At 35.9% G+C, this 13,621-nt stretch overlaps 1 protein-coding gene across 1 annotated transcript in view; it reads left to right on the forward strand.

Moving 5' to 3' along the window:
- The first annotated feature begins 567 nt into the window (after positions 1–567).
- The window catches only part of LOC106874793 (ras-GEF domain-containing family member 1B), a 97,011-nt gene continuing 83,957 nt past the window's right edge, over positions 568–13,621 (forward strand). Inside the window, exon 1 of the mRNA XM_014922648.3 lies at positions 568–1,101. Within this exon, the coding sequence (XP_014778134.1) occupies positions 1,060–1,101 (42 nt within the window). The 5' untranslated portion in view covers positions 568–1,059. The remainder of the gene's footprint in view (positions 1,102–13,621) is intronic.

Below are 13,621 nucleotides of genomic sequence, written 5' to 3' on the forward strand. Positions count from 1 at the left end.
ACGGAAAGCATAGCAAGTGTCCCTAGAGTCACCACTTGTATTTATCACATTAATCACTGCCTGTACAACTGTCACCACCACCACCACCACCACCGCCGCCGCCACCGCCGCCGCCACCACCACTTAGCTTAACAACTAACGCGTCCACCGTCGCCACCATCAGCAGCACTTAACATTACAACTATCACCGCCGCCACCCCCACTACCACATTACAGCTATCGTCGCTGCCGCTACCACCATTGCAGTCACCGCCAACACCAACATCGCTACCACCACCGCCACCGCCACTTAACTTTACAAATATCACTGCCACAACAACCACCACCGCCACCACTTAGCGTATCAACTAACACTTCCCTCTTCGCCGCCACCATCAGCAGCACGTAACCTTACAACTATCACCGCCGCAACCACCACCACCACCACCACTAAGCATTATTACTACAACAGGCAATAGTAGCTGCAGCAGCAGCGGCGGCCACAGCAGCAGTACTACCGAATGCGATTACGATTCTGCCCTCCCCCCCCTCTTTCGTTTTACAAAGTCCTCAGTCTCTCTCTCTCTCAGTTCAGTTTGAAATTCTCCGGTGTTACGAAGAAGATGGTGGCTGTGTCACTAACTGCTACAATTATCTCTTACTACACAACAAACTGACTGATTGTCGTATATATATGTATATATATACAAAGACAGATACATACATTTGTTGTTAATAGTGACAGTTGACGAAGTTAAAAGCATTTGTGTCCTTTCTGTCTCTCGATCTGCAGAGAGAAGCTTCAGGTTGTCTTTCAGACACATTTCTTCCTCTTACAACAAATTACAATCACACATAAATAACATACACACATATTTATACAAATATATATATTTATAAACGTGTTTACATACATACATGCGTGTATGGACGCGTATGTTACACACATAGGGCATTGAAATATAAAACAGAAGCTGGGATTTTATTTAAACTACGTTGAGAACGAGCAGGATTCGAACCACGGGATCTTATTTTTACAATTTATTATACAACGGCAAGGGACGAAAACGAGCGGCAACAATGAAACAAATTGACCATAGCCAGATTTTTTCAAGTCACAAGGTAAATGTTACTATTTATATACGCATGAATATATATATATATATATATGTATATATATATATAAGGAGGTGTTCGTGTTTATAGATTCTGTATATATGTGTATAGGGATTGACTCAACAGCATGTATACAAAGGCATGTGTTTTACATGTGTGTGTGTGTATATATATATTTATTTACATACATACATGTGTACAAAAAACGTGGGGGAGTGTAAACATTACAAATGTGTATAATAGTTCGCATACCATATATATATATATATATATATATATGCAAACTCATATTTATACTGGTATATATGTGAGAGAGGGTGTGCGTGGGTCGTATACACACATCTATATACAGAAATATATATATGTGCTTATACACAATCATTTATATATATATACACACATATAACGTATATTGCCTTAATGTATGTACGTGTGTGTGTGTAATATATATATGTATATTCATATATACGAGAACTTACATTTTCTGTGTGTGTGTATCTTTTTATTGCTATTATTGTAGCATTAAAAAAATTCGAAGTTTCGCCGGCAACAGCTCATCAGATTTGCAGAGCATATACACACGTTTTGAATGTATCTGTATGTGTTTATATGTATATGTGTACGTGATTGTGTATATATGCTTGTATATTTACATATATATATGTGTGTGTGTGTATGTAAATAGAGAGAAGCATGTATTGTGTATACATGTGTGTAGATATAGACAGATGTGCATATATGTATTTTATATATATATAAGTATACATTTGATTGTATAGATAGATGTGTGTGTGTGTATATATGCCTATATAGATTGTGTATATATGTGTGTGTGCGTATAAATGTATGTATATATGTATGTATAAATGTATATATATGTTTGTGTATAAATGTATATATATGTTTGTGTATAAATGTATATATATGTTTGTGTATAAATGTATATATATATTTGTGTATAAATGTATATATATATTTGTGTATAAATGTATATATATATATATATTTGTGTATAAATGTATATATATATATATTTGTGTATAAATGTATATATATATATATTTGTGTATAAATGTATATATATATATATTTGTGTATAAATGTATGTATATATATATATTTGTGTATAAATGTATATATGTTTGTGCATAATGTGTATATATATGTGTATAAATGTATATATATATATGTTTGTGTATAAATGTATATATAAATATGTGTATAAATATATATTTTTGTATAAATATATATATTTGTTTATAAATGATATATATATATATTTGTGTATAAATGTATGTTTATATATTTGTGTATAAATGTATGTTTATATATTTGTGTATAAATGTATATTTATATATTTGTGTATAAATGTATGTTTATATATGTTTGTGTATAAATGTATATATATGTTTGTGTATAAATGTATATATATATTTGTGTATAAATGTATATATAAATATGTGCATAAATGTATGTATATATGTGTATGTATAAATGTATATATATGTATGTGCATAAATGTATATATATGTATGTACATAAATGTATATATCTATATATATATATTTATATATATATGTGTGTGTGTGTGTGTATAAATGTATATGTTTGTGCATAAATTTATAAATAAATATATATTTGTGTATAACTGTTTATATATATAAATTTGTATATATATATATATATATATATATATATATATATATATATAGCTCAGAATATGTGTACTCTACATAAATGAAGTAAATAAATAGCCATTCCCCCCCCCCCCCCCGCCTCGCCACCGTCTCCCTCTATAAATGTCAGTTGGTAAAGTTGGGATTTGAAGCTATCACAAGTTTTTTTCTTCCTCTTCACACAAACATAAATACACACACATACATGTTTGTGTGTGTGTGTGTACGGTCGCATATACGCTACTGCTTCGTATCTATGCTACTAGGACGGATATTTTCTCATGCATTATGCTCCATACAATGTGTATGTTTATACGGGAGAGAGAAAGATCGTTGACACATTTAAGGCATCGTATCTATCTATCTATCTATTTTTCTCTCTCTCTATTTATCTGTCGATCTGCCTGTCACTCTATCTATCTATTTCCCTCTCTCTCTATCTATCTGTCGATCTGCCTGTCTATCTATTTCCCTCTCTTGGTATCTATCTTTCTATCTAACTATCTATTTATCCATCTCTCTCTCTCTCTCTCTCTCTCTCTCTCTCTCTCTCTCTCTCTCTGTATAATTTGTTATGTGCCAAGCACAAAACTAACGTCCCTTCAATTAATTTGTAGCTTTTCTGCAGATTATATTATACACACACACACACACACAGAAGGGCAGAGATAAATAGAACAAAAAGAATACACACACACACACACACGCATATATAGCCAGGCTTTCAACCTGTTGGGCGGAGGGAGAGCAGCAATCCCCAATTATTAAATGAACCCAGCATTATGTGTCTCATTTGCGCAACACGCCAAATTGAGATGAATGTTAAATAATTATATTTGCACAGGAGACTGTTTAGACAAACGGGAGGAGTGAGAGCTGAAGTGAGAAGCGACAACAGTGACTCTAGGGCCGAGACTTTGGTGCCGAAGACATTTTTTTTCATCTGGATCTGTTTGCGAAGTTATATGAAATGTTCTTTAATTTCTATTCACACGCACACATTTATATATCAGATAGATAGATAGATAAATAGATAGATAGATAAATAGATAGATAGATAAATAGATAGATAGATAGATAGATAGATAAATAGATAGATAGATAGATAGATCTAGATAGATAAATAGATGGATAGATACATACATAGATAGATAGAGAGAGATAGATAGATATAGACATAGATAGATAGATATGGATAGATAGATGGATAGACATGGATAGATAGAGAGACGGATAGATAGATAGATAGATAGAAAAGCAAATAGATGGATGGATAGATAGATAGATAGATATTATGTCATATCCAACTATCCACTCATAATATAATCAGCAGTGTGTCTCCTTCGTTTTCAGTCCGTTTTTCTGCTTAATACGTTCCAAGAAATTTAGATATTTTCACTCCATCCGAATTTCGTTGAACTACCGACAGGTTGTTTAGTTTAGGCTGAATACTGGAGGCAGCGATGTACGTACCTTTAACCGTCCGTGTATCAAGTCTATTATTTATTAGAGCCATATCGATTTGAGTCACTTTAACCCTTCAGCACACAGTTTGTTGTAATTAACCATGAAACTGTTTCTCACCTATAGTTTTTCTAAGCCTATGTATGTATGTATGTGTGTGTGTGTGTATGATTGTGTAGATATGCGTGTATATTCATAGATATGTGTAATGCGTTTGTGTGTGTGTATGTCTTTCTCGCCATAATAATAATTATATATTCTTTTATTTGACGGCGGCCATGCTGGAACACTGCCTTGAAGGGTTTTAGTCGAACAAATCGACCCCCAGGACATTTTTTTTTAAAGCTTAGTACTTATTCTATCGGTCTTTTTTTTACTGAATCGCTAAGTTATGGGGACATAAAGACACCAAAACCGGTTGTTAAACAGTGGTTAGGGACGAACACAGACACAAAGGCACACACACACACACACATCTTTGAGTTTCCGTCTACCAAATCAACTCACAAGGTTTTGGTCGGCCCGAGGCTAAAGTAGAAGACACTTGCTCAAGGTGCCACGCAGTGGGACTGAACCTGGAACCATGTAGTTGGAAAGCAAGCTTCTTACTACACAGATATATATATATATATATATATATATATATATATATATTATGTGTGCGTGCGTGCTTAGTGGAAAATCAATACAATGATAGGATAATTAGTTTAACGCAGTAAAGAACGGATTGTCACTGACGTTTTGGGCGTTAGTCCGTCTTCGGAAGTAAAACGATTTTATGAGAAAACGTAACATAAAAGTCGGGAAGGTTAAGCCCTGTAAGACGTTATGGGAAAGACGCATATATATATACACACAAGTGGCTTCACACAGTTTCCGTTTACCAAATTCACTCGTTTAGATATTGGTTATAGTAGAAGACATTTACTTAACGTGGTGTGCAGTGGGACTGAACCTAAAACCACGCGGTTGCAAAACAAGCTTCTTAACCACACACATACATATATATATATGGCTGTATGTATTTGTCTCAAAAAGAGAGAAAAATCGGAAATCTTTCGGTATCAGTCTCCAGAGTGTTGGTATGAGGAGACGATGTTATTCACCTCCTTTTTCAGTTATGTCATGAGGGAAGATTGCGTGGGTGAATGATGTCGTCTACCAATACCGAAGGATTGCTGAAAAATCTATTTTCGATAATGCCATAATATATTTTTTTTACCTTTTCCGTAATTCCCACCCAGAACACTTCTTCCATTTAAGGCAGAACAACGTTCGTATTTTCCCCCATGAAAATGGTGGTGACAGGCGGATACGAAATTGAAACAACTAACATGAAACAAAAGCAACTTTGACTCAGCGCAAGACACGGATGCCGTGAAAGTTTACCCAAGATGACTCAAGTTTGTTGTTAAAATACAAAATTGTCGCCAACCACATTTTCTTACCCTGTTACATCGTCTGCCTGTCTGTCGGTATATAGTAAAAAATGAAATAAAATAAAGAGGAAACGGACTTTTTCATTTGAGAATATTTCAATAAGAATTCACAAAGACAACAATTCACTTTTAATGCAAATGGACATACTAAACACAAATAAACAATTAAAGCGATTGTTCACACACACACACACACACACATATATATATATCAGTGTAGTATGGTTTTTCACGAGGCATTCTCCGATATATAGAATTTTTTTAATGTTTTTTTTTTCTTTTAAGCCAAAATAATGCAGGTTATAAAAAATGTATTATACAGGCCGATGTTAGTATTATTGGCCGGAATTTCAATAGTACTAACCATCGACCTGTATTGTGAATTTTTTATAACTTGCATTGCTTTGGCTTTAAAATAATACGATATATATATCAGATGTTATATTTGCCTTGAGAGCTGATATATATAAGCTCTGCTTTCATTACAGATTAGTGAAGCATTCTGCCGACCCTGATACCGTGGCTTATATAAGTAAATATTGTAAGATAACGAGGTTGTAACCGTGCACTTGTCGGTGAACTAAGGCACGTAGAGACATAACCACTTCACTGCAAGAGATTTACAGCTCACAGATCAGATATGTTAGGGAGAGGACATACACAAGCTATTGGTATTCTAAACTACGAAAGGCCAAAGTCTATGATTCGATACTCGCCTTTATTACAATTAAGTGTTAGGCGACGTGCTGGCCGAATGGTTATCTTGTCGGGCAAAAATGCTTCGCAGCATTTCTTCTGCTTTACGTTCTGAGTTCAAATTCCATCGCGGTAGACTTTGGCCTTTTTCATCCCTTCAGTTTTGGTGAAATAAGTACCAGTCACGCAATGGGGAGTCGATGTAATCGACTAGCTCCCACCCCTAACATTTCAGGCCCTTTGCCTCGTAATAAAAAGGACTTTTATTACAATTACGTCTTTCCATAAAATTTTGTCATGCGCAGGAGTGGCTGTGTGATAAGAAGCTTGCTTACCAACCATATCGTTCCGGGTTGAGTCCCACTGCGTGGCACTTTGGGCAAGTGTCTTCTACTATAGCTTCGGGCCGACCAAAGCCTTGTGAGTGGATTTGGTAGACGGAAACTGAAAGAAGCCTGTCGTATATATGTATATATATATGTGTGTGTCTGTGTTTGTCCCCCTAGCATCGCTTGACAACCGATGCTGGTGTGTTTAGGCCCCCGTAACATAGCGGTTCGGCAAAAGAGACCGATAGAATAAGTACTAGGCTTACAAAGAATAAGTCCTGAGGTCGATCTGATTCGACTAAAAGCGGTGCTCCAGCATGGCCGCAGTAAAATGACTGAAACAAGTATTTAAAGAATAAAGAAAGAATAAAAAGAAAATTACGAAAGTATAGGACTCAATTTATTGCACAAATTTTAACAACAGAAGAATCTTACATGAACCCTGATTGCGAACCACTGCGTTAAAATTTGATTTGAGGTAGATTTGGTTGCTGTTTCTAGCAAATCTATCGGCTGGCGTATAAGGCTTTCCTGGTTCTTCAACAGAAGTGACGATTACATCCTACAACTGTCTCCCACGCTACAACGACGCCCCCTATCTGCCCCCCCTCTCTCTCTTTCTACTTTTCCTGTTCACCTTCTTACCTACACATCCATCACCCTCGCCACATCAATTTTCGTTTTGCTTTTAGGGGGTTGCTTTACAAGGGCTATTTCAGGCTACTGGCTCCCCTCTTTTTTTTTTTTTTTTTGTTATCCGCCCACTAAATAATAGGGGGAAATGTCATTTATGTAGGATGAATAGATAGATAGATAAGTACATACATACACACACACACACACATATATACATACACACACACACACATATATACATACATACACATGGCTGGATAAATATATACACGTAGACACACACACACATACATACATACATACATATATATATGTATGTATGTATGTATGTATGTATGTGTGTGTATATATATATATATATATATAGAGAGAGAGAGAGATGCTACATGCGTGTATATATATATATATATATATTTATATATGGTATGTGTGTGTTTATGTACACAGTTTTGTGTGTATCATACAAAACTCTTGGTTCCTGAGTTAATGTCACTTGACACCTGCATGTATGTATATATATATATATATATATATATATATATATACCTTCATATCTCTACATGTACACCCACATGTTAGTATATAGGCATAAATTATTTTTGTACACCCACCTATTTGGAAACACACACAGTTATACATATATATATTCATATATATATATATACATACGTATAGAGAGGGGAATACAAACGTTCTTACATATGTTCAAAAAGAATAATTGAATGAAAAATATTGAATATGTATGAGCTTGAGTATATGTGTGTATGTGTGTGTGTGTGTTCATTTGTGTATGTATGAGTTTGTCTAAATGTTGGAATATCCGTGTGTGTGTGTATGTGTGGGGCCGTCTTTGACAGCGTCTAACACAAGGCTAACTTCGCACAACTTGACAAGAATGTCTTCTGCTAACAATTACAGGAATTCTGAAACCAGGAATTCTAACAGACAACTGGTGATGTTTTTAGGGGGTGATAAACACTTCGTGTTCTTTCACGTTGGCAAACATATTCACACTGCTGGTTTTTATACACACACACACACACACACACACACACGTACACATACACACACAGCCCTCATGAATCTTTTCAGAGCCTCTAAAACTGCTGGGAAGGAAGGCAAATCCTGTGACTCCTTTTTTAGAGACTTCTGAACTAGTGGCAGATAGTCCCTATGACTCTCTTTCAGGGCCTCAAACTCACAGGAGGGATAGCAGCCCTTATTACCCTTTTGAGAGCCTTGGCAGCTGGTTGGAGTAAGGGCAGCCCCCATTACTCTTGTCAGAATTGTCACACCTGGTGGAAGTAATGACAAAATATTGGGAGCAAGGGCAAATGTTACCCCCAGACTAGGGACCTGGTCTAAAGACAATCCAATTGTTTGCAATATAGTGGATCCTACTAAAGAGACCCCAAAACCTGGTGGTGATGTTTAATGGACACATTTAAGATCAGAATGGTCCTTCCCAATGAAATTCCACATTGGTTCCATCTGCCAATATTAACTCCCTAAGCTTGGGTCCAGTACTTCCTAAAACTGACAAACACCAGCACCCTTCCCTCCACCCCTCAAAATCATTCCCCCCACCCCGCTTCCCTCCCCCTTTCATAGAAACGCTGCACCCATATCGTTGTTCTTTCTTCACCTTGGTGTTGGATGAGATTACAAATATGAAACCCTCTTCATTTTATTATTTATGACAATTCGGGGGCGTGGGGGAGCTGCCTGTGGATTGTACCACAACAGTGGCCCTCCCAGGAATAATGGACAGAGAAAATAGATGGATGGAAGGATTTGTCTGCCCGAACCCTTTTTTCAATCTTCATAGGTCCTCTCTATGGGAAATGCTGCTCTTAGATAACCCAAGGCTCTGGGGTCCATTGGAACTGTTTTTCCTTCTACAGGACCTTGGGTTGGGGGGAACCTTGTTTAAGGTGCTACTAAGTGGGATTGAACCCAGAATCACATTATTAGGAAAAAAAATTATGGCGATGATCGGTTGCCTATGGTGATCATTTAGTATAACTCACAGAAATGTTACTTTTCATCTTATTTAACGTCACAATTGTGCCATGCACCCAGATGGGTTAGTGAGTGTCACAAGTGAAACAACTGCAGATTATGATGATGATGATGGTGGTGGTGGTGGTGAAAACTGTGTTAGCAGTGGTGGTGCTGATGATTCTGATGATGATAGTAGTGCTGCTGCTGCTGCTGGCAGTAGTTGTTAATAATAGTCGTGATTGATGGTGATGATGATGACTGCGATAGCAGTTATGATGATGTCGGTGGTGGTGGTGGTGGTAGTGGTGGTGATATCGGTGATGATGATGCTAGTGCTGATGCAGGCAATGGCATTGATGATGATGATGATGATGATGATGATCCTCTGTGTGTGTGTGTGTGTGTGCTAAAGCTGAATTGGACTTTTTGCTTCCATATTTAGCGGTGGGGGTGGAGGGGGCGGGGCGGGAGCAGAAGGAGGGATTTCCAGTTAACTCAATTAATTATTTTTCCAATAGACTGGCAATTAGTCAATCTTTTAATTGTGGTTTTTATTTTTAGGAGGATGGTCAGTAGTAAGTGGTGGTGGTGGTGGTGGTGGGAGGAGGAGGAGGATGTAAAAGCCCCAACTGCTTCCTCTTCTTTTTCTCCCTCTCTCTCTCTCTCATTCGTTTCCTTCTCTTTTTCTCTTTTATTTTACTCTTTTCTTCATTTACCTAAATTCTGCACGCGTACATGTGTATATATATATATATATATATATACATATATATATATATATATATATATATATATATATATATATATATATATATATATATATATATGCGTATATGCAGTGTGTGTTTGTGTACACATGTGTATATGTGTATTTATGTATTTTGCATGTGTGTAAGTATTGTGTATATATATGTGTGTATCTTACGTATGCATGGGTGTATCATGTACACATTCATGTGGGTGCATTGTGTGCATGTGTGTGTGTATATATATGTATGTGTATTATGTATCAGTTGATGTATATATATGTATATATATGTGTGTGTGTATACATTTTACATGTATTCATTATATATGTGTGAAGGTGTTTGTTTTGTGCGGGGGTGTTCCATGTATGTATATATGTCTATGTTTTGCATGTGTGTGTGTGTATATATATATATATATATGTATATATATATATATATATATATATATATATATATATATATATACTGTCTTCCATTCTATTGATTGCATCCGTTCATCCAGTAATCCATGTACCTATCCAACCCTCATTTCACCTACCTTTCTACCTATTACCCTCCACCCTCATCTACTTACCTACCATCCTACCTGCCTATCTGTCTATCTACCTATCTGCCCATCTGTCAAGCTGCCTACATATCCACATAACTTATCACCTACCCAACCACCTGCATACCTATTTACCCACCTGCCATTCTATCTCCCCACCTACCCCCTATTTTTTCTACCTACCTAACTTACCTGCCTATATCATTCTACATATCTATTTTCCACTCTCTCACCAGCATACCTACCCACAAACCGCCTACTTTTTTTCCACCTACCTACTTTACCTGCCTAGATCTCTCTACATATCTCTGTATTTATCTACCACTCTCTCACCTTTATACCCATCCATCCACCTGCCATCCTACCTGTTTGTCTGTTCATCCATCTACCTGTCCATTGTAACATTAAAAAATATAATATTTTATAAGAAATTTCTAATAAACCTTTCTGTTATAAGCTTAAGGCTTGAAATTAAGGGACAGTGGGTAAGGCAATTACATTGACCCCAGTATTCAACTGGCACTTATCTTATTGACCCTGGTAGGATGAAAGATAAAGTCAACCTTGGCAGGGTTTGAACCCAGAACATAAAGATAGGTGAAATACTGCTAAGCATTTTGTTCGATGTGCTAGTGATTCTACCAGCTCATCACCTAAATTGTAATGATAATAATAATTATTTCAAATTTTTGCCACAAGGGCAGCTTGGGGGATGAGTCAGTTATATGGATTCCAGTACATAACTGGTACTTATTTTATCAACCTCAGCGGAATTTGAACTCAGAACGTAGTGACAGGCAAAATACCGCTAAGCATTTCATCCAGCGTGCTAACCATTCCGCCAGCTCACCTTCTTAATAATAATAATAGTAATAATAATAGTAATAATAATAATAATAATAATAATAAGCCTGAAATTTGGGGAGGATGGGGACTAGTCGATTGCATCAACCCCAGTGCATAACTGGTGCTTATTTCATTGCCCCCCTCCCCCCCTCCCCCGAAAGGATGAAAGGCAAAGTCCACCTCAGTAGAATTTGAACTCGGAACATAAAGCTGGACGAAATGCTGCAAAGCATTTCACCCGGCATGATAACAATTCTGCCCGCTCGCTACCTTAATAATAATAATAATAATAATAATAATAATAATAATAATAATAGTGGTAATAATGATTTTGTTGACTTTTAGAAATGCTATTATAAATATGATTATCAAATACACATTCCTGTATTTGTTGTCTGGTCTCTCACTCACTTACTCTCTCTCTCTCTCTCTCTTTCTTTACACACACACACACACACACACACACACACACATATATATGTATACACACACTCAAATGCACATGTATGTAATACGATTGTGCTACATGTCTGTGTGTCAGTCAGCCTAGTTGTAAACGTGCAAGTGACTCTAGATTATTCACCCCAAAACGTGTGGATGCATGCATGTATATGTGTGTAGACATGTATGTATACACACATGTACATATATGCATATGCATGTATACATTAATTCAAACAATTCACTACCCAAAACATACAAGCACACACACACACACATACACACACACACACAAGCATTCACACATATACTCTCACATACTGTATAAACAAGCATACACAGATGTATGTGTGTGTATGTATATATATATATATATATATATATACATACGCTTACGCTGAAAAACACCCACACCCACACATATATATATGCACACCCACACACATACATATATATATCTATATATATATATATATATATATACATTCACCCACACATCTACACCCACTCACCCAAAAAATTAAAGAACACACATATACATCCACACACTTGCAACACACAGATACACCTACACACTGCAGCACACACACACACACACATATATACACACATATACATATATACATCCATACACTGCAACACGCAAGCACGCTCACATATGTGCCCACACATTGTAACAATCGAACATAACCCCCCCCCCACACACACACACACACATGGAAACACGTGTCATTGCACATGTTGATGCACACATGCACACATTTCTATCAAACTTTACTTCCCCATTGCTTTGCCATTATTCCAAAGAAGTCGGCGCTATCACATGCAGCATTCTTTTGGTAACGGAAAACATTAAGACACATCAATTATATACAAAGATCAATATTTGATGCAAAAAAATAAGAAAAGAAAGGAAAGGGGAAAAAACGGTAGAATAAAGAAAGAAAGAAAGAAAAATAACGGGATTTCTTTCAAAAGATAATTCAATTTTCCACTTTTTCTTGCATTTTTTAATGCATTTTTTTTTCTTTTCTGGCAACAGCAATAACAACAATACAAACAACAAAAAAAACACACCAACAACAACAACAACAGCAACAACAATAAAGAAAATGGCAAACAATTTCTTCCTTCTTTAAAAAAAATATTTTTTCCAAATATAAACACAAAATAAAATCGTTTGATACCCTGGTAGGAAAAAAAAAATGAAAGAAAACTCAGATTTTTTTTTCCTTTTTTTATTTTTCCAAGTTTCTAAACTGGAAAATATTTGTCTTTAATTCTCGTTCCATTGAATGTCTTTCTTTTTCCTATAAATTATATTGGTTTATTTCTTAATAGCTTTTGGAAAATTTTAATATAGGAATCTCATTACCATAACTACCCCTACCCCCTGCTCCCCCCCCCCGTATGTTTTTCTCCTCCTTTCTTTCATAATATATGTATCTCTCTTTCTCACTCTCTTTCACTCAAACACACACATCAAACATGCTAGTCTACCAAACAAAATTCATCATAAATTCTTGTAGTTCTGCAAAAGAACTGTAGAATAAAACATAATGTTCCACTTGACCTATAAAATTTGGGGTTGGGTTTCAATTCCTGCTTGTTGTTTATTTCAGAATATGATTAATTATTTTGGTAGAATGCTTTAGAATAAATCCATTGAACCAAAAACACTGTAAAGAATTTAACCCTT

This window comes from Octopus bimaculoides, chromosome 16 (assembly GCF_046866305.1).
Source record: "Octopus bimaculoides isolate indiv1 chromosome 16, ASM4686630v1, whole genome shotgun sequence".
NCBI classification, from domain to species: domain Eukaryota; kingdom Metazoa; phylum Mollusca; class Cephalopoda; order Octopoda; family Octopodidae; genus Octopus; species Octopus bimaculoides.